Here is a 24261-nt window from a genome sequence, read left to right as displayed (position 1 = left end):
AAGACCATATAAATGTAACATCTAAGGGCAACAGGTTCCAGCCCTTGTCTACCAGGAAGATTACGGAAGATCAAGCCGTACATGAGAATGACCCTTTGTACCTTGTAAGGCTCAAGTCAAAACACTTTCCTCTTCCCTGTCCTCTCTCCCTCTTGACATTCAACAGTCTTGTCCTCTCTTTTCCACTGGTATAACCATTGCTGACACCCCCACCCTCACTGGGACCTCAGTAAGCCGGCTTATTGTTCTGGAAGGCTAGCTTACAACTACGCTTTTTTCCACCAGTTTTCAATGTGAATGTGCTGTATTGATTGCTGTCCCAGGTAAATAGAGTTTTGAGAGCTGGCCTGGCAACCAAAGCACTATTTATTTCATAGCTCCTGTGGGAAAGAAGCTTCTAAGGACCAGACATCCAAATGAGAAGATCACTTGGACCACAGCCCATGTGTAAGGTAGGATTTATAACATAAGAGCAAGTGCCCCAGATAGGTAGAAGGAGCTTCTGGGGTTCTGAAGAGAGGGTGGCCAATGGAGCAAAACTCCTAGATGTTGGGGGCTGGGGGGCTAGTGGGGGTGATTTTTTTTTTTTTTTTTTTTTTTTTTTTGGTAGCTATTTACACCCTAGCTGCTTTGTAGAAGGCTTAAACCCAAGGATTAAAGAGATCAGTGAGGTTGATTTTAGGTCAGATTCATTTCTCGGCCTCTTCTTTTAAATTCGCTGTGTATCCCCTTTTCCATTTAAAATAAGCTTTGAGACTTTATCCTCAACACATTTTTCAAGTAAATATGCTTTACTGAGGATTCAGAGCCAAGCATGATGTCCAAGCTGTGGGAGACAGAGTTTGGGCTGCCAAACTCTGTCCACACTGCCTAGTTGGAGGAGTTGATTTCCTCTTAGAGTCATGGTAGGAGCTGCTTCGAGGGGTGTCCACAACCAGAAGGGAGATGGCTTCCTGTGCATTCCTCTCCTGGCCTTTCCCTGCCAAGGGTCCTCCAACCACCTTCCATGTGAAGAAATGGCTCTGGGTCTCTCACAGCTGTTGTTGGGCCCCCTAGCCCTAGTCAGTTTAAGTTTCAGGAAGGTTCATTAGCTCTAGGACTCAGAGAAGCACAGTGAATCCCTGCCCAGCTACAGGAACCAGTCCGAGAAGTCTGCGAGGCTGAAAAGGAACAGACAACTCTTCCCTTTCTTCAGGCATTTTCATAAACATATTGACTTGACATCTCTAGAAGCGTTCAGCATTAAATGTGCTGGTATTTCCACCTCAGAAGGAATTTAACCGAAAAAATGAGCAGAAGGGCAATCAAGAATAAAAATACTACAAGAAAGAAAATGCCCATGGCCGTAATCCCACAAGACAGTTTGACATCAGACAGCTTAACTCCCTTTAAAGACGGGGGGTTTGCGCACTTGGTGTCCTCTGAGCCCTCAAATTTCTGTAGGTTTTCTTTGTACCATGTTATAAAATGAATATTCGAACAAGTGCAGTCCAGGGGATTGTGACTTAAATTAATGGTGCTCTGCTGGGACAAGGTGAGGAGGAGATGAGATGGGATGACTTGAATGTTATTGGCGGCCATATTGAGGTAGATTCCCTGAAGATGACTAAGAGCATCAATACTATTGCCCATCAGGTTGTTGTAGCTTAAGTCAACGTGACTCAATTTCCCAAGGCTCTGGAATGCTTGCTTGTCTATGGAGAGGAGGTCACAGGAGGATAAAATAAGAATCTCCAAGCTCCTCAAGGTCTGAAGTAGGTTGGTCTTTGAGATACTCCCATCTTGAAAGTGATTCCCCTGTAAATTTAGATGGCGGAGATCCACCAGACCTGTTAGAAGATGCTGATTGCTGGTATCCAGGAGACAGTGAGAAAGATTCAGAACCTGTAGGATATGGAGGTTTTGGAAAGGACTTTGTGGACCCTTAACATACCAGCGAGTAAATGCCAAATCTAGACCTTCTAGCCGAGGACATTCTTTGAACGCCTGACTCTGGAGTCCAAGAGGCTCATTGTAGCTCAGGTTTAGGTATTGTAAGTGGGACAGGTTTTTGAGTTGAAGATTGCAGCAGTCAGAAGCCTCTATATCACTGTGGCTTAAATCAAGTTTCTGAAGATTTTCTAGTTTTTCCAAACAGCCGACACCGAGGTCAAGTTTCTTCTTGTTGCCTTTGATAGAGAGGTCTAGAAGGGATGGAAAACTGGCAGCACTGATTTGACACAATTGGTCAAATATGTTTACATTGAGAACTAATTTCTTGAGAGCCTTCATCCCCTTGATCCCAGAGGGGAGCTCATTTAAGTGATTTGCTGTCAGATCCAATTCCTGGAGTTGAGTGAAGCACCGAAATGTAGTAGATGAGATATCAGAGATATATTGCTTCTGCAGATTGATGCTTTCAACAGACATTTCACAAAGTCCATCAAACATGGCTGAAGTAAGGTCTTGGTCATCCGTGTCCTCATATGACCCCAGCCAGAGAGACTGAATAGAGGAGTTCTGTAGACCTTTTAATACAACAGACAAGTTAAGAGTCCCTCCAAAATTCAAACTTTGGAAGATTTTTGAACGGAAAGCTCCAGCCTCAATGCCTTTAATGTCATTGCCATTGAAATTAAGGCTTAGGTTGGTGGTCTTCTCCAGAGCATGCAAGTCTTCACTAGAGAGGTAGTGTATAGCATTATTCTGAAAATCCAGAACTTTCAGATTCTGGGTTGGGAAGTTTTCTGGGAACTTAATGGAGGAAATATGGTTGCTTCCAAGATACAAGCTTTCCAAGTTTTCCAGATTCTGACTTGGGATAAACTCGAGATTGGATATTCCTGTTTGGATTAGGAAAAGATGCTGCAGTGACATGGGCCCATTAAGAGAGGTTTCTGCCATGAATATCAGAGGATTTCCAGTCAGCACAATTGTGTTCAATTGATGATGGTTTTGAAAAGTATCTTCATGTACCCAGTTAATCTGGCACCTTGAAAAGGTAATAGTATTTAACAATAGTTAATTGGAAAAAAGAAAAACTCTGTCACAGTGACCTATATTAATAGAACCATCTTTTGTGTTTATTAAAAACACTATATGTTGTTACTTAAAATAAAACATAAAAAACTTTCTTAAGTACCAACAGATCACCTGTGGATTAATGGCTAGCCTCAATTCTGAAAACTTTGATTTAGAATTTTTTTCTGGATATCTTGCCCCTTTGGATTGAACTCTTCGAGGTTTGTGTTTGGACTCTAGGGAACAATTAATGGTTTGATTGTAGGCACAATCCAACTATTTACTATTTTAAGTAATATACAGTATGTTATATATAACATGATATGTAGTATATGTATCTCATTCTAGGCAAATCACAACTTATCTCAACCTCTTTTGTTGTGTCTATAAAGTACAGAAATGGTGAGTACTTTGAGGAACAGTTGTTAGTCAAATGATACATATGAAAATGCTCCATAGAAATATGGAAAAGTAGAGTTTTCATCCTGGTATTGCACCTGAAAATACTGGATTATGCATGCACACATAGGTGTAGGCATGTACGTGCATGCACGTGCGTGCGCACGCACGCACACACACACATAACTCCCCTGGAGATCAAGAAGGAAATTCCTTAGAATTCTAATTTCCTTAGAAAAAGTTGGAATCCCTAGGAACAAGTGAGCCCTGGAGCTAGCTTTGTCATATCTGCCAATGTCTGCCAGTTCTTGGTGGCTTAGAGCCTGAGTTGTGATAAGCCATATGCAACATGACAGGAGACAAAGGTTGGGGTCCAAGCAGGGTAGGAGGTCCTATCAAAAACCTGTAAACCACCAAGACCCTCAAAAAGGATTCTTTCGGTGGATGACCTTGAAAAAAAAGTTCATAGAGGGTGATCTTGGGGATATGTGTTTTTCTTGGCCATAGCTCTGGATGGAACAACAATAATGAGAGAAGTCTCTTCTGAGATTCTCAAACTACAAGCTTCCACTCCTGAGGAGTGTGGCCTGAGTTGATGCTCTGTCTGTGAACCACCCAAAAGAAGCTCGTGTAGAAAATTGAGTTTCAAGCAACTCCAGGATGATAGTGACTTCAGGTAACTGGCAGAAGTAAACAGAAATTTCTTTGGGAGTAATATACCTACTTAATTAATTTTTAATATGGAAAACCTTCAAATTTACATAAAAGTCAAGATCATAGTACAATAAACTTTCATACATCTATCACACAGCGGCAACGGTTCTTGAGATTTGGCCACATACACTTCTTTGCTTCTTCTGTTTCCACCTCTTCCTCCTGAATGATTTTAAATTAGATCCTAGATATCCTGTACATATTTTATTATGCATCTCCAAAAAATATAGGCTTATTTTCTATAGCCATAATGCCATTGTGTAATTCCAGGAAAGTATTTTAAACAACGATTTGCATCAAGTTTCAAATGATAAATAAGCTCAAAGTAACATTTTACTCAAGACATAAGGGAATTAGTTAGTCAAAGTCAGTTTTAAAAAAAAGTGCTCTATAGAGGGGCCTGCGTGATGCAGTCGGTTAAGCATCAGACTCTTGGTTTCAGCTCAGGTTGTGATCTCAGGGTCATGGCATAGAGTCCCTGTGTCAGGCTCTGTGCTCAGCATGACTCTGCTTGAGATTCTTTCTTCCTCTCCTTCTGTCCCTCCTGCTCATGCTCTCTCTCTTAAGCAAATAAATACATCCTTTTAAAAAATGTTCTACAGAATCAGGTTAAAACAAACAGAATTTTACTGGAATTAAGAGGTACATCTGATAACATATATATATGATTTATAAAGAATATGTGATATATCTGATATATATTATCAGAATATATAATACACATATTTCTATCAAACATGTGTTTGATATGTTTAAAGGAAACAGTATAAACCAATAATATGATGAAGGAAAAACTTATTAAAACTGATGTGATATATTTATAAAATGAAGTCATTGAAATTTACTGAAGTAGGAAGTTAATGAAATTGAAAAACCAAGGACAGTTTACCCAAGTGATTAAACAAAGCTGAGGAGGATACTAATGGACTAAAAGTAGATGTGAGAAAATTACCTAGAATATAGTCTAAAACCCAAAGAGGTGGAAAACAAGAAGGGCATATTGACATATATGAAGGGTGGATGAGAAGATGCAGTATAAATCAAATCGGAGATCCAGAGAAGATCAAAGAGTGAATGGGAGCAGGCCAAGTTGCAAACAAATAACAGCCGGAATATTTTAGAATTGATGAAAGACACCCCTTGCAGATTCAAGAAGCCCAGTGATTTACTCAGTGTAACACTGATATTACAGAGTACTGAAGGCAAAGAAAAACTACTGGAAACACCAAGAGAGGAGAGATTGCCTGCATGTGTACGGTGATTACACAGACAGGTGACTATCTAGCAGCAACCAGGGGAGAATGGAACGGCAGCACCAACGGGCTGAGAAAAATAACTACCAACTTGGAATCTTGTCAGGAGAAACTGTCTTTCAAGAATCAGAGTGAAATAAAGACATTTTTGGAAAAACAAAAACCGAGGGAGTTGACTACTAGCAGACTTTCACTAAAGAAATTGTTATGTACCTCAGGAAAAAAGGGAAATTGTTCCAAGAGAAAGTCCAAAAAGTGAGATGGAAGAGTAATCAAAGAAAAAAAAACAGAAAACATGTTGACAGAGCTATTAAAAAACAAACAAAACAAAACAAAACAAAAAAACCCAGTGGCTATTTAAAGTAATAAAAAATAGTGTCTGACTGGTGGCCCTGTGAGAGGCAAGGGCGAGGAGAGCTAAGGAGAGGGAGTTTAGAAAGTATGAGGTCCTATCCGTATTACCATTTGAGAATAACAGAAGAGGAAACCTAGAGTGTTCTAGCTGGACAAGCTATCCTGGCCCCATGCATTCCTTAGAAATGTGGTCAAACTCATTTCATCTAAAAGTGAGAAATGGTAAGGTAGAGGGAAAGTAAATATCTCAAGGGCACAAAGGGTAGGTAGTAGAATGATCTCTGTCCCTGTCTGAAAAGGCAAGGCTTTGTCTCAGTGACATATTGCAAGGCAGCTGGTGGAATCTTGGCTGTGGAGGTGGCTTGGGGTTCTCTGGGGGAATCTGGACTGTGAGTCAGGAGAGCAGAGTCCTAGTTCCCTTACTCTGTGACCCTAAGCAAACTCACAGAGTCTCCCCGAGCCTCCATTTCCTCATTGAACATGAGTTAAATAATATTCAGCATTAAAGTTACAAAGTTGAAATAAAGTTATAAAGTTGAAATAGTCTTGGGGATGTGAAGGCTCTGCCACTCTGGAGAAGCTCAGGCTGAGACACCAAAGAAACAGAGCTGCTGCAAGCAGTGTAGACCCCATCTACATGGAAAGCCTTTCCCATCTTACACACACACACATACACAAACACACACAGGCATGAACACGCGCACCCGTGCATGCTGTATTTCCCTTCTGGTTTCTTCCCTTTTTTCCTTGTGATACTTCTGCCCACTGGTTCACAAACCTGATTCAGCATTTGGAATCCTGATTTTGCTTCTAAAATTAAATAATGGAACTCTTTTCTCAATCTAGAGGGGGGAAAAGTTAGTAGTTTATGTGTCTCTCCTATAAATTTTTCTTAAAATGTCATCACCCAATATAAACTATGTATCTGATATAATACAAGATTTGTTTTCAGTTTTTTTTTTATCAGTATTCCTTAGAACTTCTTAACACTGCTGATGCAATCTAGTTTTGAAAATAATCCACTTTTCTCTCTACTGACTGGGTTTTTAAAAATATTACATTTCACCTGCATAAAAACATTTCATGGGAAAGAGTAAACCTGAAAAATAGATAGAGTGTCCCTGCGCTCCCAAAAGAAGATCCTGGAAACAATTTGAATGCAAGTTGTGTTATTACATAAGTAAAATATCAACTATAGACGAGGAACTCAGATACATACCTGGTTAAATCCAAGAAGATCAGATCTACAAGTCTGCTGAAAGTTGTATTTTCAAGTGTAGGTAGGAAATTAAAGCCAAATTCCAAAAATTCTGTTGTATTTGGTAGAGTGTCAGGAACTCCCGCGAGACCTAAATTTTCACAGTTATATGTGCTGTTGGCTTCTTTCTGATGAGAGAAACAATATAAATTCCTAACAGAGTTGGTAATTTGATCGACTAGCAAAATTACATTTATCCTTTGAACAGCAATCTCTCTTCTAGTGATCTTGACCAAATAGATATCTGCAAAGACACAAAGTGGCTCATGCAAAAGATTATTTGCTGTAGTCATTTTTGTAATTTTTGTGGTACCAAAAGATGGGCAATAACCAGCTTATTCATCAATACAGGACTTGTTGAATGGAATACAGTACATTCACAAGATGGAACCTTCTGCAGATGAAGACAGGATGAGGAAAACCCCCACATGCTGACATGGAGTGATATCCAGGTATGCTGTCAGGTGTAAAGAGCCAGGTACAGAATGCTCCTACATGGTACGTAGTACATGGTATATGGTATGTAGTATGTTGCATATTTTATGCTACCTTTTCTGATTCAAATAAAGCATTAGGAAAAGAGATTTTATGGACTATCAAGAAAAACTTGAGGATAGCATATTAGAAGATCTTAAGGAATTGTGAGTTTTGTTGATTATAAGTGCAATGTTCGTATTCTTTAGAGAAGCCTTTTGAAGTATTTCTGGATAAAATGACTTGATGTTGGGGATTTCCTTTCGAATACTCAGGGAAAAAAGGAAGGGAGGAATGGTTAGGTGAAATCAATAGGCAAAATATTGATGATTGTTGAATATAGTTATGTACTCATGGACGTTCTTTGTAACTAATGACTTCTGTATCTGTTCAGAAATTTTCTTAATATTTAAGGAGGGCACGTGGTGTGATGAGCACTGGGTGTTATATGCAACTAATGAATCATTGAACACTACATCAGAATTTTTTTTTTCTTAAGACACAATTTAAACAAACTAGCAGGGTGGCATAGCCCGTAGGTCATGAGACTATGCAACTTTGAAGCATGACTCATTTCTGGATCTTTGGAACCACAAGCTACTGATACCAGACCCCAGCATTGGGGAACAGCCATGCATTTAAGTTCAGAGGATTGCCTCATCCTAGGTTCCATGGGAGCCGAGTATTTTGAATTCTGCCCTTGATTCCTGGGAGAGAGAGGCAAATGACAAGAATTGCAGCTTATAAGAGAATTTAAAAAAACAAGCACATCTTGGAAAATGTCCTAAGCTGCATACACACACCCATCCCCTCCCCTTTGGTTTTCATATTCACACTCCTGTGCGATCACAGTTACTATATGGATGGTGGCTCGGAGCGCCCCGTGCTCTGCAATCACTCAAGCAGTGTTAAATCGTTTGCAATCTATCATATATTTTTTAAAGATTTTATTTTTAAGTAGTCTCTATAGCCACAGTGGGACTCAAACTCACAACCCCAAGGTCAAGAGTCGCAGGCTTTACCAACTGAGCAAGCCTGGTGCTCTGGTCTATTGTATTTTTTAAGGCAGGAAGCACACACACACACACACACACACACACACACACACTCACTCTTCTCATCCTCTTTTTTGTTGATAGTAAATTGCAGATATCATGTCCCTTTACCCCTCAATTTCCTGAGAACAAGGACATCTCTGGGGTGCCTGGGTGGCTCAGTGGGTTAAAGTCTCTGCCTTCAGCTCAGGTCATGATTCCAGAGCCCTGGAATCGAGTCCTGCATCAGGCTCTCTGCTCAGCGGGGAGCCTGCTTCTCTCTCTCTCTGCCTGCCTCTGTCTACTTGTGCTCTCTGTCAAATAAAGAAATAAAATCTTTAGGAAAACAAAACAAAAAAACAAGGACATCTCTTCTGTAATCATGTTGCCATTACCAAATTCAGACTATTGAATGTTGATACGATATTATTGTCCAACATAGAGTTTGTATTCACATTTTGGCAATTGTCCTAATATTGTCCTTCATAGTAATTTTGTTTTTCTAATCCAAGTTCACACATTGCATTTAGTTTTCATGGCTCTTTAGACTCCTTTCGTCTGAGAAAATTCCTTAGCCTTTTGTTGTCTCTCATAGCATTGAGATATATATTTTTTTATTTTATTTTTATTTCATCTTGTTTTATTTATAACTGAACACAGCCTCGTATCTTACAGAATGTCCCTTGCTTGGGGTCGTATCTTTCCTCCTGATTTGATTCGGGTTATACATTTTTGGTAGAAATACTATGTGAATGAAGTTGTGTCTTTTTCGCTGTCAGGATCCATGTCGAAACTTTGTGAGAGTGTGATTAGCAGAGCGCAGGATTCCGGGACTGTAGAAGGACAATGCAAGAGAGAGGGAAGGAGCAGGAGGCAGAAAGGGAATACGGTGGGGCCATGGCCCTTCTGCCCCTGGGTGGGGCTGGCCGCCAGGGACACGCGCTCAGTGCTTCTCCAGGCAGACACCTCATTGCTCGTGCAGCCCCTGTGGTTCCTCTGAGTTCCATGTGAGCACTTCTTATGAAACCAGCTCTCCTTCTCTAGCCCTCAGTGCGAGGTCACTGTGGCAAATGACCTCCTCACTCCTGCTTTGGCTGGTTCCACAGCAGACGGGTTGCTTGTTGCTGGGAATTCCTGCCGCCGGCAGGGCTGTGCAAGGCTATGGGGCCTTCACAGCTGCCGTCCCGGGCCTTCCCCGCTGCCCAGACGTGAGGCATTTACTCAGGACCCCATGTGCACTGGGACCTGCACCACCTACTCCGTCTCTAGCGTCCTGCCGGAGCTGTGCTTTTTCCACAGAACAGGACTTCCAAGGGCTACATCGGTGTTTGCCCTCCCTTTCCCGCCCAGGTATTCATTAGCATTTTTTCAATCAAGATCTTATTTTGCCGCCTTCTGCTGTAGCTCTAACTTCCTGCTATCCCACTGTATTTTCTCTTGTCGAAAGTGTTGAAATATTCTAATGTTGAACCCTTTGAGTTTCCCCAGGTGCCAACTCCCACCTTTCCAACAAATGTCTTGTCTGCATTCGGCACACACAGTGGCCAGCTTCCCCCTGCGCGAGGAGTCTGGGATGCCGAACACTGACCTTCCCTCCATTTTTCACTCTTCTACCCAGAGATAGCGTTATGACTGCATCAAATCCCAGGGTAACAGCTGCCCTCTAAAAATAAAACAAAACATTCCCAGAAGGGCAGAGTCCTAAAGCTTGGTGGTCTACCTGACACCTCCAGGCAAAGGGCATCCCAATTATATGCAGTTCATTTTCTATTTGTCTGGTGGACAAATTCCAGCTCTCAACCACTTAACTGTGTTCTCTGAGCCTTCTTTTTCCCCAGCTAGAGATGGGGGATAACCTTGTTTGCCGGCCAGCCCTAAGGATTAATGAGATAATGTAGGCTGGGCACTCATAAGAGGAGTTCCTTTCACTGGATCATCACAACATCATGTTATTGACAACTCTTCAGAAGCCTTTGTATGTGCGAACTTGTGAACTTGGAGTTCTCCTAAAAAGAAGTCCTACTAAGCACTCTCCACCCCTCCCTAGGATGGAAGGACTGCCTTCTACCATAGTTTTGAGGGGACAGGGTAGCCAAGATGAGTTCATTTGAAATGAAGAGGTGTGTCTACGCTTCAAAGTAATTATTCAAGAGTTCATCTAAAGTGTTATCAGAATTCAGATCACAGGACACTTATTCTAGTTATGCTTTGCACATTTGTCAGCCTCCAAATACCTGGTAATGGCTCTAATTTTGTTACTTATGATGTAAGCACACACACACACACACACACACACACGCAGAACATGTAGAATATAACAATGGAAGATTCCACATGAAGTGTTTATGGATGTTCATTATATTTTTAGAACTTATCTAGGTTTGAAATATTGAAATAAAATATTTGAAATATTTTAATTCAGTGTGGGCCATAGATGTAAAAAGGAAACCAAGCAACAGCAATAAATACCAGGCATACTTCTAGAAAACATAGGATATATCTTTATGGCCTTGGGGTAGGCAGAAATTTCTTAAGCAGGACAGAAATGCACTGAAAATAAAGGAACAATAATAAATTAACCTACATTAAAATTGAGAACTTCTGTTCATCAGAAGATATCACTAGGAAAGTGGAAAGGCAAGCCATGGAGTGGGAGAGGATATTTGCAATCTAACGAAGGACTTATATCCACAATACTTAAAGTGCCCTAACAAATCAATTTGAGAAAGACCAATAATCCAAGGGAAAATGGGCAAAAGACTAGAAGAAGCCCTTCCCTCTCTCTCTCTCTCTCTCTCACCCCCCCCCAACACATACACTCACACTTAAGGATATGTCAATGGCCAATGAAGTTGAAAATGTACTGACTTTAATCATCAGGAAAATAAAAATTAAATCCTAGTAAATACACTACTCACCATCCATCAGAATGGCAAACATTCTTAAACAATAGTGAGGATCCTGGGATACATTGCAATCAGAGCTCATACACATTGCCCGTGAGTATATCTGGGTACCGGCCCTTTGGAAAACCTTTTGGCAATATCTACTGAAATTAAATACATGTATACCCTATGACCAAATACATCCCCACCCAGGTATACACCTAATCAAGATTTGCACATCTGTTTTCTAGAGACATAGATATAAATGTCCAAGGCAGCAGCATTTACAATAGCCAAGAAATCGAAAACAAGGCAAACGGCCATTAACAGCTGAATGAATAAATAAATAAATAGTGGTTCTCTAATACAAGAGAATACCACAATACACTAATACAAAATATACAGTCTGTGATTAAAAAACCAAATGATTGCTCTATGCAGCATCTTTGGTAAATGTCACATGTTTAATGCTGAACAAAAGAAGCCAGGCACCAAAGAGTACATACCATGTGGTCTCCTGTATATGAAATTCACGAAGAGGGAAAATCATTTTTTGGTCATAGAAGTTAGAGTATTGGATGCCCCTGGGGGCTGGTGACTGGAAAGAGTCATGAAGGGGCTTCTGAGAATGTGTGTTTCTTGATCTATATGTTGGTCACATGGATGTGCTCTCTTGGGTTAAAACTCAGGGAGCTGTATACTTAGGACCGGGGAACCTTCTGCATGTATGTTCTACTTCAATAAGAGGTTTATTAAACTCAAAGCAAAACAAAAGCCTTGTTTTCAGATTAGGGCCTGATGAGCTAATGGCCACCACAGGAGCACATATACAGGACGTGGTTAATTCTGCTTAAACTGGAGAGGAGAACACAAGAGGAAAGTAAGGTGAGGGGGAGGGCAGGGCAAATTGGGTGACCTGCACTTGGAGAAAAACAAACCCTTCAACCCAAAGCTTCCTCTCCCACCACTCCCACTTTTATTCCACTTGCCAGTGGTCCAGAAGTTCCTTACCTTGGGACCAAACCCTCATTCTTCTTTGTATCCTGGCAACTTGCCAGTAGTCTCATAGAGTGACAGCTCAGAAAACAGCCTGCCAATCCTCTTACCAAGAACTCATATATGATAGAGAATATAAAGGAAGGTATAGATAGTGTTAATTGCATTGGTTCCAAAGTGTTGAAAATTGGTCCTTTTGGAGGAAGAGATGCAGGGAGGTTGTTGTATTGAAAGGTTTCAGCCTCACCTGACTTAACCAAAAGCTAAAGCTCTTGCTGCAGCATAGGACCAGGCCCAGAGATCCTGAGACCCTCAGCATCACTTGTGACACCTGAGTGTCAGAGGGCCCATGGAATAGGTAACACAAGGCCTAGGAGTTCGCCCGGCTGCTCTCTCCTCTCCTCTGCCAAAGCTGGGGCCAGTTGCAAAAAGGAACTGACAACTCTGGAACCTAGCGTCCTCAGTAGGAAGTGAGAGTGGTACAGTATTTCCACAGGATTTCCAGAATCTCCCAGGGCTCCCTTCTGGGCCTCTGGAGGGCTGCATGGGCTTTGCAGCCCTGCAGGGATTTAAGAGTTGAGCTGGTAGGCTTAAGAGGGGGATATTTAAGATAGCTTGCTTCGCAATGAGCTTGAATTTGATTGCGATACTGTCCTACCTGAGGATGTTGTCACTGAGGAGGTGGTGTCCCCACTCTGAGCCTCTTATCATGTCCTTTATGTGCCTGTGTGTAATTGGCCTTCCAACTTGAATGATGGGGAGGTAGCCTTCTGGGGTTGATAAAAACCTCTTCCTTGACCCCTTCTTTTGTGGACTGATTTGTGTTGCCCCCACATTCGGTTGTCTTAACCCAAGTACCTCAGAATGTGACTTTATTTGGAAAGAGAGTCTTTAAAGAAGTAATTTAGTTAAAATGAAATCATCAGGATAGGCCCTAATATAGTATGACTTGCGTCCTTAGGAGAAGAATACAGTAGGACATGGATACGTCAAAGGCCAGACGATGTGGAGACACAGGGAGAAGGTGGCTATCTACAGGCTCATGAGAGAGGTCTCAGAAGAAAGTAATCCTTCCAGCACCTGGATCTTAGACTTCTGGTCTCCAGAATCATGAGAAGTTTCTCAGCAGGAGAGAGGTTGAAGCACTTTAGAAGTTGACAAGAGACAGATCCTTCTCCTTTATGTCTCTCACCGCCTTCTCCAAGAACTTCCCACAAGTTGGTAAATATTGTTATGGGGTAAAACAGAAGATACAATCTGGCTCTATTCTCCAGTATTACTCCTGTGGGTTAACAAAACAGATGGAGGGCTGTCCGATGCGAGGAGAAAGACTCATTCAGAGTGATCTTTCTATGCTCTAAAACCTGGCACAGGCCATCTTCACTAATCTCCAGGACACCAGAAAGCAGTTTGTGGCAGTGACCGTATGCTAGGATGTTGGAAAAACAGCACCTCCAAGCTGGACACATGTTTGGAGGGCTGCCCTTTGCCCTGAGCCCCTGTTGGTATCTTATACCCCAGTTAGGATCCTTTTGAGGGAAATGTTTGCAGAGGAGGAAAACCCTTACTTCTTCCAGTGAAGAAGCTTCCAGATCATCCCCTTGCGGAGCTCTATGTCTCCTTCACTCTAAAGAAAAACCACTACCCGCCATGTCACCCCCCCCTTTTTTTAAAAAAGATTTTATTTATTTATTTGACAGACAGAAATCACATGTAGGCAGAGAGGCAAGCAGAGAGAGCGGGGGAAGCAGGCTGCCCGCCGAGCAGAGAGCCCGATATGGAGCTCCGTCCCAGGACCCCGAGACCATGACCTGAGCCAAAGGCAGCGGCTTAATCCACTGAGCCACCCAGGCGCCTCCCGTGTCACCCTTTTAAAGACAGTTGATATTGAGAGACTAAGGCTCAGATAGCACTGTCGAATCTCACAATTTCCAGGTAGTTTAATCTAGATAAAGACACACAGTTCAGACTCACCTCAGTGCACATCTGATTCAAGGAGATGATGGCTTTACAGCTCGTAGAAAACACCACCGCCAATAAGAAGCAGCTGGCACGGGGAGCCATCATTGGAATGAGGCCACCCCAGCTTGGTCGGCTTATCCAGTGCCTGGAGCGGAGAAATGGTATCCAAGTATAGTGGCCTCAGTATTTCGGCAGGCAGAGAGATGCTCAGAAGGGTGATATGGGAACAAGAAATGCTGTTGATTGCTCAGTTTTTGCTAGGTCTGTGCTAAAAAAAAAAAAAAAAGAAAAGAAAAAGAAAAAGAGGAAGTTCCTTTTGCATACCATCAATACTTGCCAAAAATAGCTGAGAACCCAGCCCCAGAATGGTCCAGGGCATTTCCTGGCAAGCATGAATCAGTTGAACACCCCTCTGGTGCATGTCACCCGGACTCTCAGTGTGATGGTTTTTATTGAGTTAGGCCAGCTTCAACAGTTTGGCTACCTCCAACAGCTTCTGGTCCCTTTCCACAAGAGAGGCCATAGAAGCAGGAAGCTGGCCTCACAAAGGAAGCTGTTTCATTAGCTGTCCTAGGTGAGCGCCATGGAGAGGCGCGGTGGCATGCTGGTGGTGGTGGAGGGTGGTGCAGAGGGAAGGACCAGGTTCTGAGGCGGGGCCTGCTGGAGGTGGGCACTGGAACAGGAGGGGACAAGGCCCCTCTCCACGACGGCCTAGGCCTCCTGGTTGATCCTGCCTCTGGTCTCGGTACGGGAGGATGACACATCCATCCTTTGACCCTGTGGTTCAGGCTGAATACAGCAGCTCAGGTGGAATGGAATCCCCCTTTTTTTCCCTTTCAATCTGGGGAAGTAGGGAACCCTGCTGTATATGGGGCAGTCCAGCGGGGAGAGCAGGATTAAGGATGTCAGCCTTGGTTCTATCTCTTCTTAGAAATAGCTTCAAGCAGGATTGCAGTTGTCCTCATCATGGCACAAGATGGGGGAATAATTAAAGAAAGTCAAAGTTCAGCCATTCCTCACTGGGCTGAACTGAGCTCCCTCTAGACATCAGAGGGGCTGCTTGGCGTTATGGTTCCCCCAGTCCATTTCCCAGAGCCCGGTTCTTTACTGCAGAGCTCAGAATGACTTGAGAGGCTGCTTCCATTACTTCATCACAACTGTTCATTAAGAATCACTGGAGCTGCTATTTATTGAGCCCCTGTTCTATGTCAGACTCCAGGCAGGGTGCTGTTTTGTTTGCGTTTATATCTTTATCCCATGTCCTACCATAGAGGTGCTGTTGCTTCTCCCTCTTTATAGATGTAAAAACCCATGCTTGGAGAAATTAAATGACCTCTCCAAGGCCGCATAACTAGAAAATGGAGGACGATGGCTTGAGACCCACGGTCTCACGATGGAGACTGTGCTCTTACATACTGTAATTTAAGGAAGAATTTTGCCTCCTGAAAGAGTGAAGAATGGTTGGGATGAAGGCAGTGCTTCATCTGGAAATGTCGGAAATGTCAGACCAGACAAGAAAAAGCAGAGGGGGTTGGAGAAACTGTGGCTTAGGCACCGTGCGAGGGCTACTACAAATATTTAGGCTTTTCTCATCTCGCCCCTCAAATGCCATTCTCATCGACAGAAGAGGCTCCGAAGGTGCTTTTGGTAAGACACAGTGCAAGCAAACTGGATGACAGCCCACCTCGCCTTAAAGGCATGTATCTCGGTGCATGGCAAGAGCTCTGGTTTTGAAGGAGCATAGTTTTTGGCCTCAAGTCTGCTGATGACCAACCAAGTGAACTTGGGCAAGTCATGTCACTTGTCTGTATCTATTTCCCATCTAAAAAATAGAACAGGAATTCCAATTCCTGTTCTGCCCTCACAGGGTAATTATGAGGATCAAATGGGATCATTTGAAAATGCTTTCTTAAACTTTAACTCCTATGTAAATACAAGGGATGTGTTACTCCTCTGATTAACCAATTCCAATGTCATGGAAATATCACTATCAGAAAGTTGTCTCCTGCCCAGAGATGTGGAAAAGGTGTATTACTTTTCTTTTTAAGGAAAGGTTTGATGGCTCAGTTAAGGCTATAGGATTTTGTCATTTTCTGAGGCCGTGCTATTTGCATATGATTTGCATACGTTTGCATAATGGATTCAAAAGACTCACTGCAAGTGTATAAGAGTAAAAGAAAATAAATGAATATGAGTGACCTTCTGCCACAGCATTCAAATCAAATATTCAGGGCATAATACCCTGAAATATGAAATAGATTAAAATTTAAACTATTGCAAACAGATGGGAAGATAGGTTTTAGAGTTCAAAGGAAGAATAAACCCTTATTTGGTACCAGGTTGTAAAGAATCACAGGCTCTTAAAGGTCACCCCATCCAAATGATTTTCATGCCTGAATTCTTCCCTCCACACCCCTTGCCCCACCCCTTTCCATAGACAAAACATAGACACTACATTACCTCCCAGTCTATTCTGAAATTCTTCAGGTGACAGAAAATTTACTGCCCCCAACAAATTGTCTTGGCAAATTTTGACTGTTTAAAACCTAAACCACCAAAGCCTGAAGTCTTCCCTCTGACTTCCCTCCAATGCTCCTCCTTTCCTCAGGCCAACAGAGTAAGTTCAAGCCTTTATTGCTGGTCCTTTGCTACTTGACAGTAGTTAAGATGTCTCTGAATCATAACCTTCCCAGGTTTAAAAAATCTCTAGTTCCTCCAACCTGACCATAGCTACATGCATCTGAATCCCTTACAGTCTATCTGAATGTTTTCCAAATCTTCTAAGGAAAGCAATGACTTGAATTCTTGTTCTAGCTTTGCCATCAACTCGTGCGTCACTGGGAACGTCCTTCTGTATCTTAATGTCCCCATCTGTCAAATGATGGAGTTGGACTAGCTTATCTGTAAGACACTTCTTCATCTAAAAATCCAATTTGTCTATTTCAAAACAGTGGTTTCCATTTTACTTATATAACTGATTGGCTTGAGCCAATAAAATAGACTCCTACTTGCTGTTTGTTGACAATGACTCTTTCTTACTCCAGGTGAGCTTGCCCCTTCTTAGCAAACAGAAAACAGAGAGAGGTTTGCCTGGAGTGGTGGACATCATGCCTGCTATGATTCCAACCGATTCACAGAGCCATTATGGGATAGAACTGCTGTCCCTTATTTTAAGAGCCAGTTCTTACAGAGATATGGAAAGAGAAAGGGGAAGGTAAGAAAAGACATTAGAAACTCATTTATTTCTAAAGACAAGTAACCAGGGCAATTATTGTTCTTTTATTCCCCCATGTTCCCATGCGTTCATCCATTGGGTCAGCAGCCACCCCATGGGTGACTTCCCAGAACTGTCCACTTTCATGTCTGGGAGACCCATGACCTCACTTTCTCGTTTTTCCATTTGATGATAGTCTGCGGAGTGACTTGGGATCCTAGGATAACTTGTTTGCTTCTTTAAGCCCTTTCTTAGCTAAAACCCAAAGGCTAATATGCCTTTTTTCAGGGATTTGCAAACCCAAATATGCTTCTGTCTTCCACCTTTAGCAAAGAACTAGACATTTAATTTCCATGTACAGCTCATGGGCACCAGGTGGTGTACAACTGTCCTGTCTTTCTTTTTTTTTTTCTCTTGTACATTTAGTTTTTGTTCTGCTTTTGGGTCGTGCCTGACCTTCCCCCTGTTTCCTCTCCCACCCCCAGATGCTAATCAACTTGCATCTAAAATTCTACTTCAACTTGAATATTCTAATGCTTCTTATGATCAATTTAATGTCTTATCATTATATTTCTCCATATTCATTTATGTTACTAAACCATTAAGGTTAACAGCAATGAAGCTCAGAGGTGAAGACCTCCTAAAATCCTCCCCACCACTCTCTTGGGGGTTCCTGGCGTTCTGCCTTGTGGGCACATTAGAACAGAGCCCTCAGGTCTAGACATGCTCTATGCCTTTGCCTTTCGATTGGTGGCTCTTGTGATATCCTCAGGCTAAACAGAGCCCCTTCACCACCTGGAGAGGAGACATGGCTCTTCTTACCATGTGCTCACGTTCAAGGTCATTTGTGTTGATGGCTTTGCCATGCTGCCCTTGATTCTCTTGCTCCAGAACTGCCTGTTTCTCTGCTCCATGTTTGATGGTTCTGTTATCACCATCTTAACCAAGTAGGCACCGTATCCTCACATGGCCTGTGGACCCAAGTTCTTGGGACATCCCTTCTCCTCCACAAAATTACCCCAGGCCTTTTCACATCTCAGAGCCCAGGCCTCCTTGGCCTTAGTATTCAGAGAAAGGGGGAGTTCTTCTTGCCTAATCCAGGGACAGTTTGCATTTCCTGCCCCAGGATTTACCCCTTTGTGAGATGACTCATAGCAAAAATAGCCACTCCCTGGACTTATAACCACTTAAACTGGATTTAAAAATTACAGCATTTGAAGCTTATAGCCATTTAAAAAAGGATATTTTAAAAAGGACGTTTCCCCCAATCAAGGCTTCATTATTATCTGTGGACACCTGGTTACACATATATGGTTCTGGAAATATGTGTAACATGTAGGAATATTTATCAAGTTTTAACTTCCAATTAACCATAAGGTCAGTGCCATTTACTAACTTTTTTTTTCATCTGGTATATTTTATAAGGGCATAAATGTTAAAGGTGTCCTTGGGGTTTTTCTCTCAAGCTTTAAATGAATGTATTAACAGGCACTGGGATACAGGGACTAGAGAATAGTACTGGGAATTGGGATTCTGAGATAAACCCTTAACTCTGAAATAAAGTGGTCCTAATAGTGGTATATTAATATTGGAAATTTTAAAACTAAAAATCAGCTTTAAAATAATCTAATCCAACCCTGTCAATTTTTTTTAAATTTTAAGAATATAAAAGAACAACATGAGCCTGACATTCCCAAGAGCTGGGATTATTCATATTATTATCAAACCATTTATTTTAGCCCTTTCGGAACATTTTTCACATCCTGTCTCTTGTCAGGCTTTTTTTCTGTGAGGATCATATTAGATTAAATTCTCATAGCCCTTTACGGTGCAGTACAAGAGGAAAGTACTTGCTGAACTAGCAGAGAGGCAAGACAATTTCTGTAAATGGCCGGATGACATCCTTTCTTCATTCTAGTGAACCCCAGAAAAGTCCCACTGGTATGAGGGGAGACAGTTGTTGGGGGCAGGATGGTGGTGGTTTGAGGGGAGCCTGGAGATTTTGTTCGTTCCTTTGCACCATGTGGAACACTGACTTCCCCAGGGGGCGATTAGCAGCAGACAGGAATTTAGTAGCCTTTATGGGTTTCTGTCTTCAGACTCAGATACCTATGTGACCTTGGACAAGTCATTAGCCTCTCAGAGTCTTGCCTTCTTCTATAAAAGAGGAGTAGCATCTGTTCTGCTTACCTCTCAAGTGTGCTTATGAAGGGTAACCTGTAAAGGACTACGGAGAATAATTTATTTGTGTGTTTTTTTATAATTTTTTATTTTTTTATAAACTTATATTTTTATCCCCAGGGGTACAGGTCCGTGAATCGCCAGGTCCACACACCCCACAGCACTCACCAAAGCACCCCCCCAATGTCCATAACCCCATCCCCCGTCTCCCAAGTCCCCTCCCCCCAACAACCCTCAGTTTGTTTTGTGAGATTAAGAGTCACTTATGGTTTGTCTCCCTCCCAATCCCATCTTGTTTCGTTTATTCTTCTCCTACCCACTTAAGCCCCCATGTTGCATCACCACTTCCTCATATCAGGGAGATCATATGACAGTTGTCTTTCTCTGCTTGACTTATTTTTAAAAAAAAATATTTTATTTATTTATTTGAGAGAGGGAGAGAGAGGAAAACAAGTAGGGAAAAGGACAGAGGGAAAGGGAGAAACAGGCTCCCCACTAAGAAGGGGAGCCTTCTCCCCTAGGCCTGACAAAGGGCTTAGTCCCAGGACCCTGAGATCATGACCTGAGCTGAAGGTAGACCCTTAATCAACAGAGCCACCCGGCACCCATAATTTATTATTTCTAACAAAAGGCATATGTGGTGCCCAGGCTGGTTCATCACCCCCATTCAGGTCTCCATTTCTAAGAAGCAGGTTCTCTGAAGTTAAAATAAGGCTAGGAACAAAACTAAGGAAGGCTTCTTAGAAAATATATGCAAGGAAACCTTATTAGGAAGAAGCCAGGTAATCTTGTAGGCGCTTGACATGCATTATGTCAAAAAAATTTTCAAAAAAAACTTGTCAAGGAAGGTCTTGTTGTTATCGTAGATTTATAGGCCAATAAACTGAGGCCAGAGTGGTTTAGGGATAGGCTCCAGCTTACAGGTCAGAGTGTGGAGGATCTAGGACTCCTAATGGGCCCTGTCTGATCCGAGAGTTGTGATCTTGCCCCTCACCACACTGGCTTCCCAGAAATTCCCTTGTTTGCAACAGGAAGCATTCCAGAACCACAGCCATGTGGCAGGGAGTTTGCACAGTGTCTGCGTCCCAGACACTCAGGTTCCAGTTCGAGGCCTCCCGGTTTGCTGCTGTGTACAGGGATTCTTCTGGCACTTATTCCACAACCACATTTTCGAGGATGGAGAGTGTATTTGGAAGAGATGTCAGCCCTAGAAATTTAATCAGCTGGGCTGAAGGCAATCAAGATGCCATCTGGACAGACCCTGACTTCCTGCCCAGAAGATAAAGACATCTGGACCTAGTAAATGCCAAGGACATGCTGACTTGGTCCCCAGGCCTGCGGGCTGCTTCTTGCTTCACACAGATGCATTTTCTTAATTGTGCATAATCTACAGCTCTGAGCCACTGCCGGGGCCGCTGAAGGCCCAATGCTATTGACCACCAAGGGCCTCTTTGCTCACAACCAGTGATTACTGTGAGCTGTAGTGACTTTCCACTGCTACGGAGATGAATTGACTGCAAAGGCGACTGTAAATAGTCCTCTTTCATGATGGAGCAAGAGGTGGCTGCCCCAGGCCCAAATTATTGTTGTGATCAGGACACATCATGGCTCCTGATTGGTAAGTAGGGACAAGGGGAAATATTTATACAAAGAAGCTAATTAAGGGGGCTCACCAGTTTGGCCTGCCCAATCTCTGCTTACTACAGCCACCTCCTGTGAAGGAGGCTTTCTCCAGTCACAGGAGTTCTTGAGCAGTTGGCCAGCATGGGGGTTGCAGGGGCGGGGGGCTGGGTAGAGGACAAAAGACTTTGGGGAAGAGCCGAGGGACTAGAAATAGAAGGTTAAAATTCTGCACAGAGAGCTTTTCTTGTGGCAACATCTGAACACTGGCACATGTCTTGCAAACGTGTTTCTAGAGATGGCATGAATCTCACACACCAGCTTCTCTCTATTTTAAAGCAACAGTTTGGTTCTCCAAAAAGTGCCCAAAGCTACTGAACATGGCAGGGTTGGAACCAATCTCTGTCCAGAGAGTCACTGTTTGTCACAAATAGACACCCTAATTATACTCCAAGTAGGTCTCTCTTAGATTCTGTATAGTTGGAACATATTGAAGGTTTTTGGTTTTGGGGGAAGATTTGCTATCCCGGAACAATTTGCATTGGGAGTGCTTTATTTCAAAATGCTGAAAAATAATCATGTTTTTTTTTTATTTTTTTAATTTTTTATTTTTAAAAAACATATATATTTTTATCCCCAGGGGTACAGGTCTGTGAATCGCCCGGTTTACACACTTCACAGCACTCACCAAAGCATATACCCTCCCCAATATCCATAATCCCACCCCCCTTCTCCCAATCCCCCTCCCCCCAGCAACCCTCAGTTTGTTTTGTGAGATTAAGAGTCACTTATGGTTTGTCTCCCTCCCAATCCCATCTTGTTTCATTTATTCTTCTCCTATCCCCTTAACCACCCATGTTGCATCACCACGACCTCATATCAGGGAGATCATATGATAGTTGTCTTTCTCCGCTTGACTTATTTCGCTAAACATGATACGCTCTAGTTCCATCCATGTTGTTGCAAATGGCAAGATTTCATTTCTTTTGATGGCTGCATAGTATTCCATTGTGTATATATACCACCTCTTCTTGATCCATTCATCTGTTGATGGACATCTAGGTTCTTTCCATAGTTTGGCTATTGTGGACATTGATGCTATAAACATTCGGGTGCATGTGCCCTTTCGGATCACTACATTTGTATCTTTAGGGTAAATACCCAATAGTGCAATTGCTGGGTCATAGGGCAGTTCTATTTTCAACATTTTGAGGAACCTCCGTGCTGTTTTCCAGAGACGTTGCACCAGCTTGCATTTCCAATTAATCATGTTTTTAAGTTTGTACCAAGTTACCAGGGGCTGTGACCTACAAAACCAGACAAAACCAAACACAATCGCAGGAATTCATCAGTACAGAGAGTAAATAAGTCAGAGCCCTGCAGTTCCCCTGGACTCTGCCTCTCGGTCCTTTTCCTTTATGTCCCCGTACAGGAGCCCTTACTTCCACGCCTGGCTCCCACTCCACTTCTCTTGTATTTCCTTTGTGAAAACCTTTTTCTCGTAAAGTTTGTCTGTTTTGTTGGTGTTCAGTTCTTGTTTCAATTATCTTTCTCTCACACTTTTCTTCCTCTTGGATTTTTATACTTCTTTCTACTTTTGAGCCTCGACTTCAGTTACGGCTTTTCATCATCCTAGCACCCCATGTATCCCTTGCTCTTCAGAATTTTTTTTTTCTGGTCTTTGTCTCTGGAAGGCCCAAGCAGCACCCATGTGTTTTCTCTCCATAGGTCCGCATTCTTCCAAGACACTGTGGGGTTGCCCAGATGCCTGGTCAGGTCAGTAGCCAGCATGGTGACAAAGGAAAAGGCTTGAGCTGCCCCCATTTCCAGGGTTGGGACCCAGTGGTCTGCTGAGCCTGGCCAGGGGCTTGTGCCTGGCTGGAGGGAAGTCAGGAGTAGAGGGCCCCAAATACCTGAGATGCACCCTGTCCCCCAGCCCTGACATTGACCAACACGATAGGCAGTTTACCTCCAAGATGGTACCCATTTAGCTTTAGGCTTTTCCCTTTTTTTTTAGGCTTTTCCTTTTTCTTTTCTTTTTTTTTTTTTTAAAGATTTTATTTACTTTATTTGACAGACAGAGATCACAAGTAGGCCGAGAGGCAGGCAGAGAGGCAGGCAGAGAGAGAGAGAGGAGGAAGCAGGCTCCCTGCCCAGCAGATAGCCTGATGTGGGGCTCGATCCCAGGACCCTGGGATCATGACCCGAGCTGAAGGCAGAGGCTTTAACCCACTGAGCTACCCAGGTGCCCCTAGGCTTTTCCTTTTTAAAATAAGATGCAAGCACCTGGAACCTGTGGAGAAGAAAACAGGAAGCCAAGAACTGGTCTTGGGATTTTCAACAGGAGAGAGAAAATCCATTTTGTATTTCTAGATAAACATAGATTGTGATAAGATCAGCCATAAATAAACAACAAGGTTAGAGGAAAAAAAAAAAAATCTTTACATGGAGATGCAATCAACAGTGGCTGAGAATGGGAAAAATTGTGATTATAGCTTCAGTTCTAACATAGTCTTCCTCTTTGGAATGCAGTTCCCTCGCATTGAAGGTCTATTAAAAAAAAAAAAAAAGGGAAGGAGAAAGAGGAAATTCTAAAACTTCCTTTTCACTTTCTAAATATAGTTTAATTCATTTAAAAAAAAATCTACCATTTGTAACACTTTGAAATTTGTTACACTCATGAAATTAGTCCTTTAACAAAGGACTCAGTTTATCTGTGACTGCAGGACACCCTCCTTTAAACTGTAGCCAAATCTAGTGCATTTTTGGATGACCTGATTTTTCAAAATTTAACTATGCCCATATCTGCTGTGTAAAGTGAGGCTGACTTATAGATTTGAAACGTATGCAAGGTAAGTATTTGGGAGCCAGAAATAAACCAAATAAATGACAGTGTTTGCTTTGTATGAGCCAATAA

At 42.4% G+C, this 24261-nt stretch overlaps 1 protein-coding gene and 1 long non-coding RNA gene across 3 annotated transcripts in view; both read right to left on the bottom strand.

Moving 5' to 3' along the window:
• Positions 1-343: 343 nt before the first annotated feature.
• CD180 (CD180 molecule) lies at positions 344-14602 on the bottom strand. Of its 2 annotated transcripts, XM_032336079.1 has the most exons (3): positions 14342-14602; positions 6940-7106; positions 344-2971 (listed from the first exon to the last, which is right to left on the bottom strand). In XM_032336079.1, exons 1-3 carry the CDS (start codon positions 14432-14434, stop codon positions 1243-1245), a joined length of 1989 nt encoding a protein of 662 aa, XP_032191970.1. In that variant the 5' UTR covers positions 14435-14602; the 3' UTR covers positions 344-1242. The 2 variants fall into 2 exon arrangements, with proteins under 2 accessions (XP_032191970.1, XP_032191969.1); XM_032336078.1 differs by lacking the exon at positions 14342-14602 and having other exon boundaries at positions 6940-7874.
• An 8994-nt stretch (positions 14603-23596) lies between these two features.
• LOC116586290 overlaps positions 23597-24261 on the bottom strand; it is a 32026-nt gene continuing 31361 nt past the window's right edge. Inside the window, exon 3 of the long non-coding RNA XR_004283968.1 lies at positions 23597-23894. This is a non-coding gene — a long non-coding RNA (uncharacterized LOC116586290). The remainder of the gene's footprint in view (positions 23895-24261) is intronic.

Source organism: Mustela erminea, chromosome 3 (genome assembly GCF_009829155.1).
Source record: "Mustela erminea isolate mMusErm1 chromosome 3, mMusErm1.Pri, whole genome shotgun sequence".
NCBI lineage: Eukaryota > Metazoa > Chordata > Mammalia > Carnivora > Mustelidae > Mustela > Mustela erminea.
Note: the sequence above shows the minus strand (reverse complement) of the source record. Positions and strands in the feature narration are given on the sequence as shown.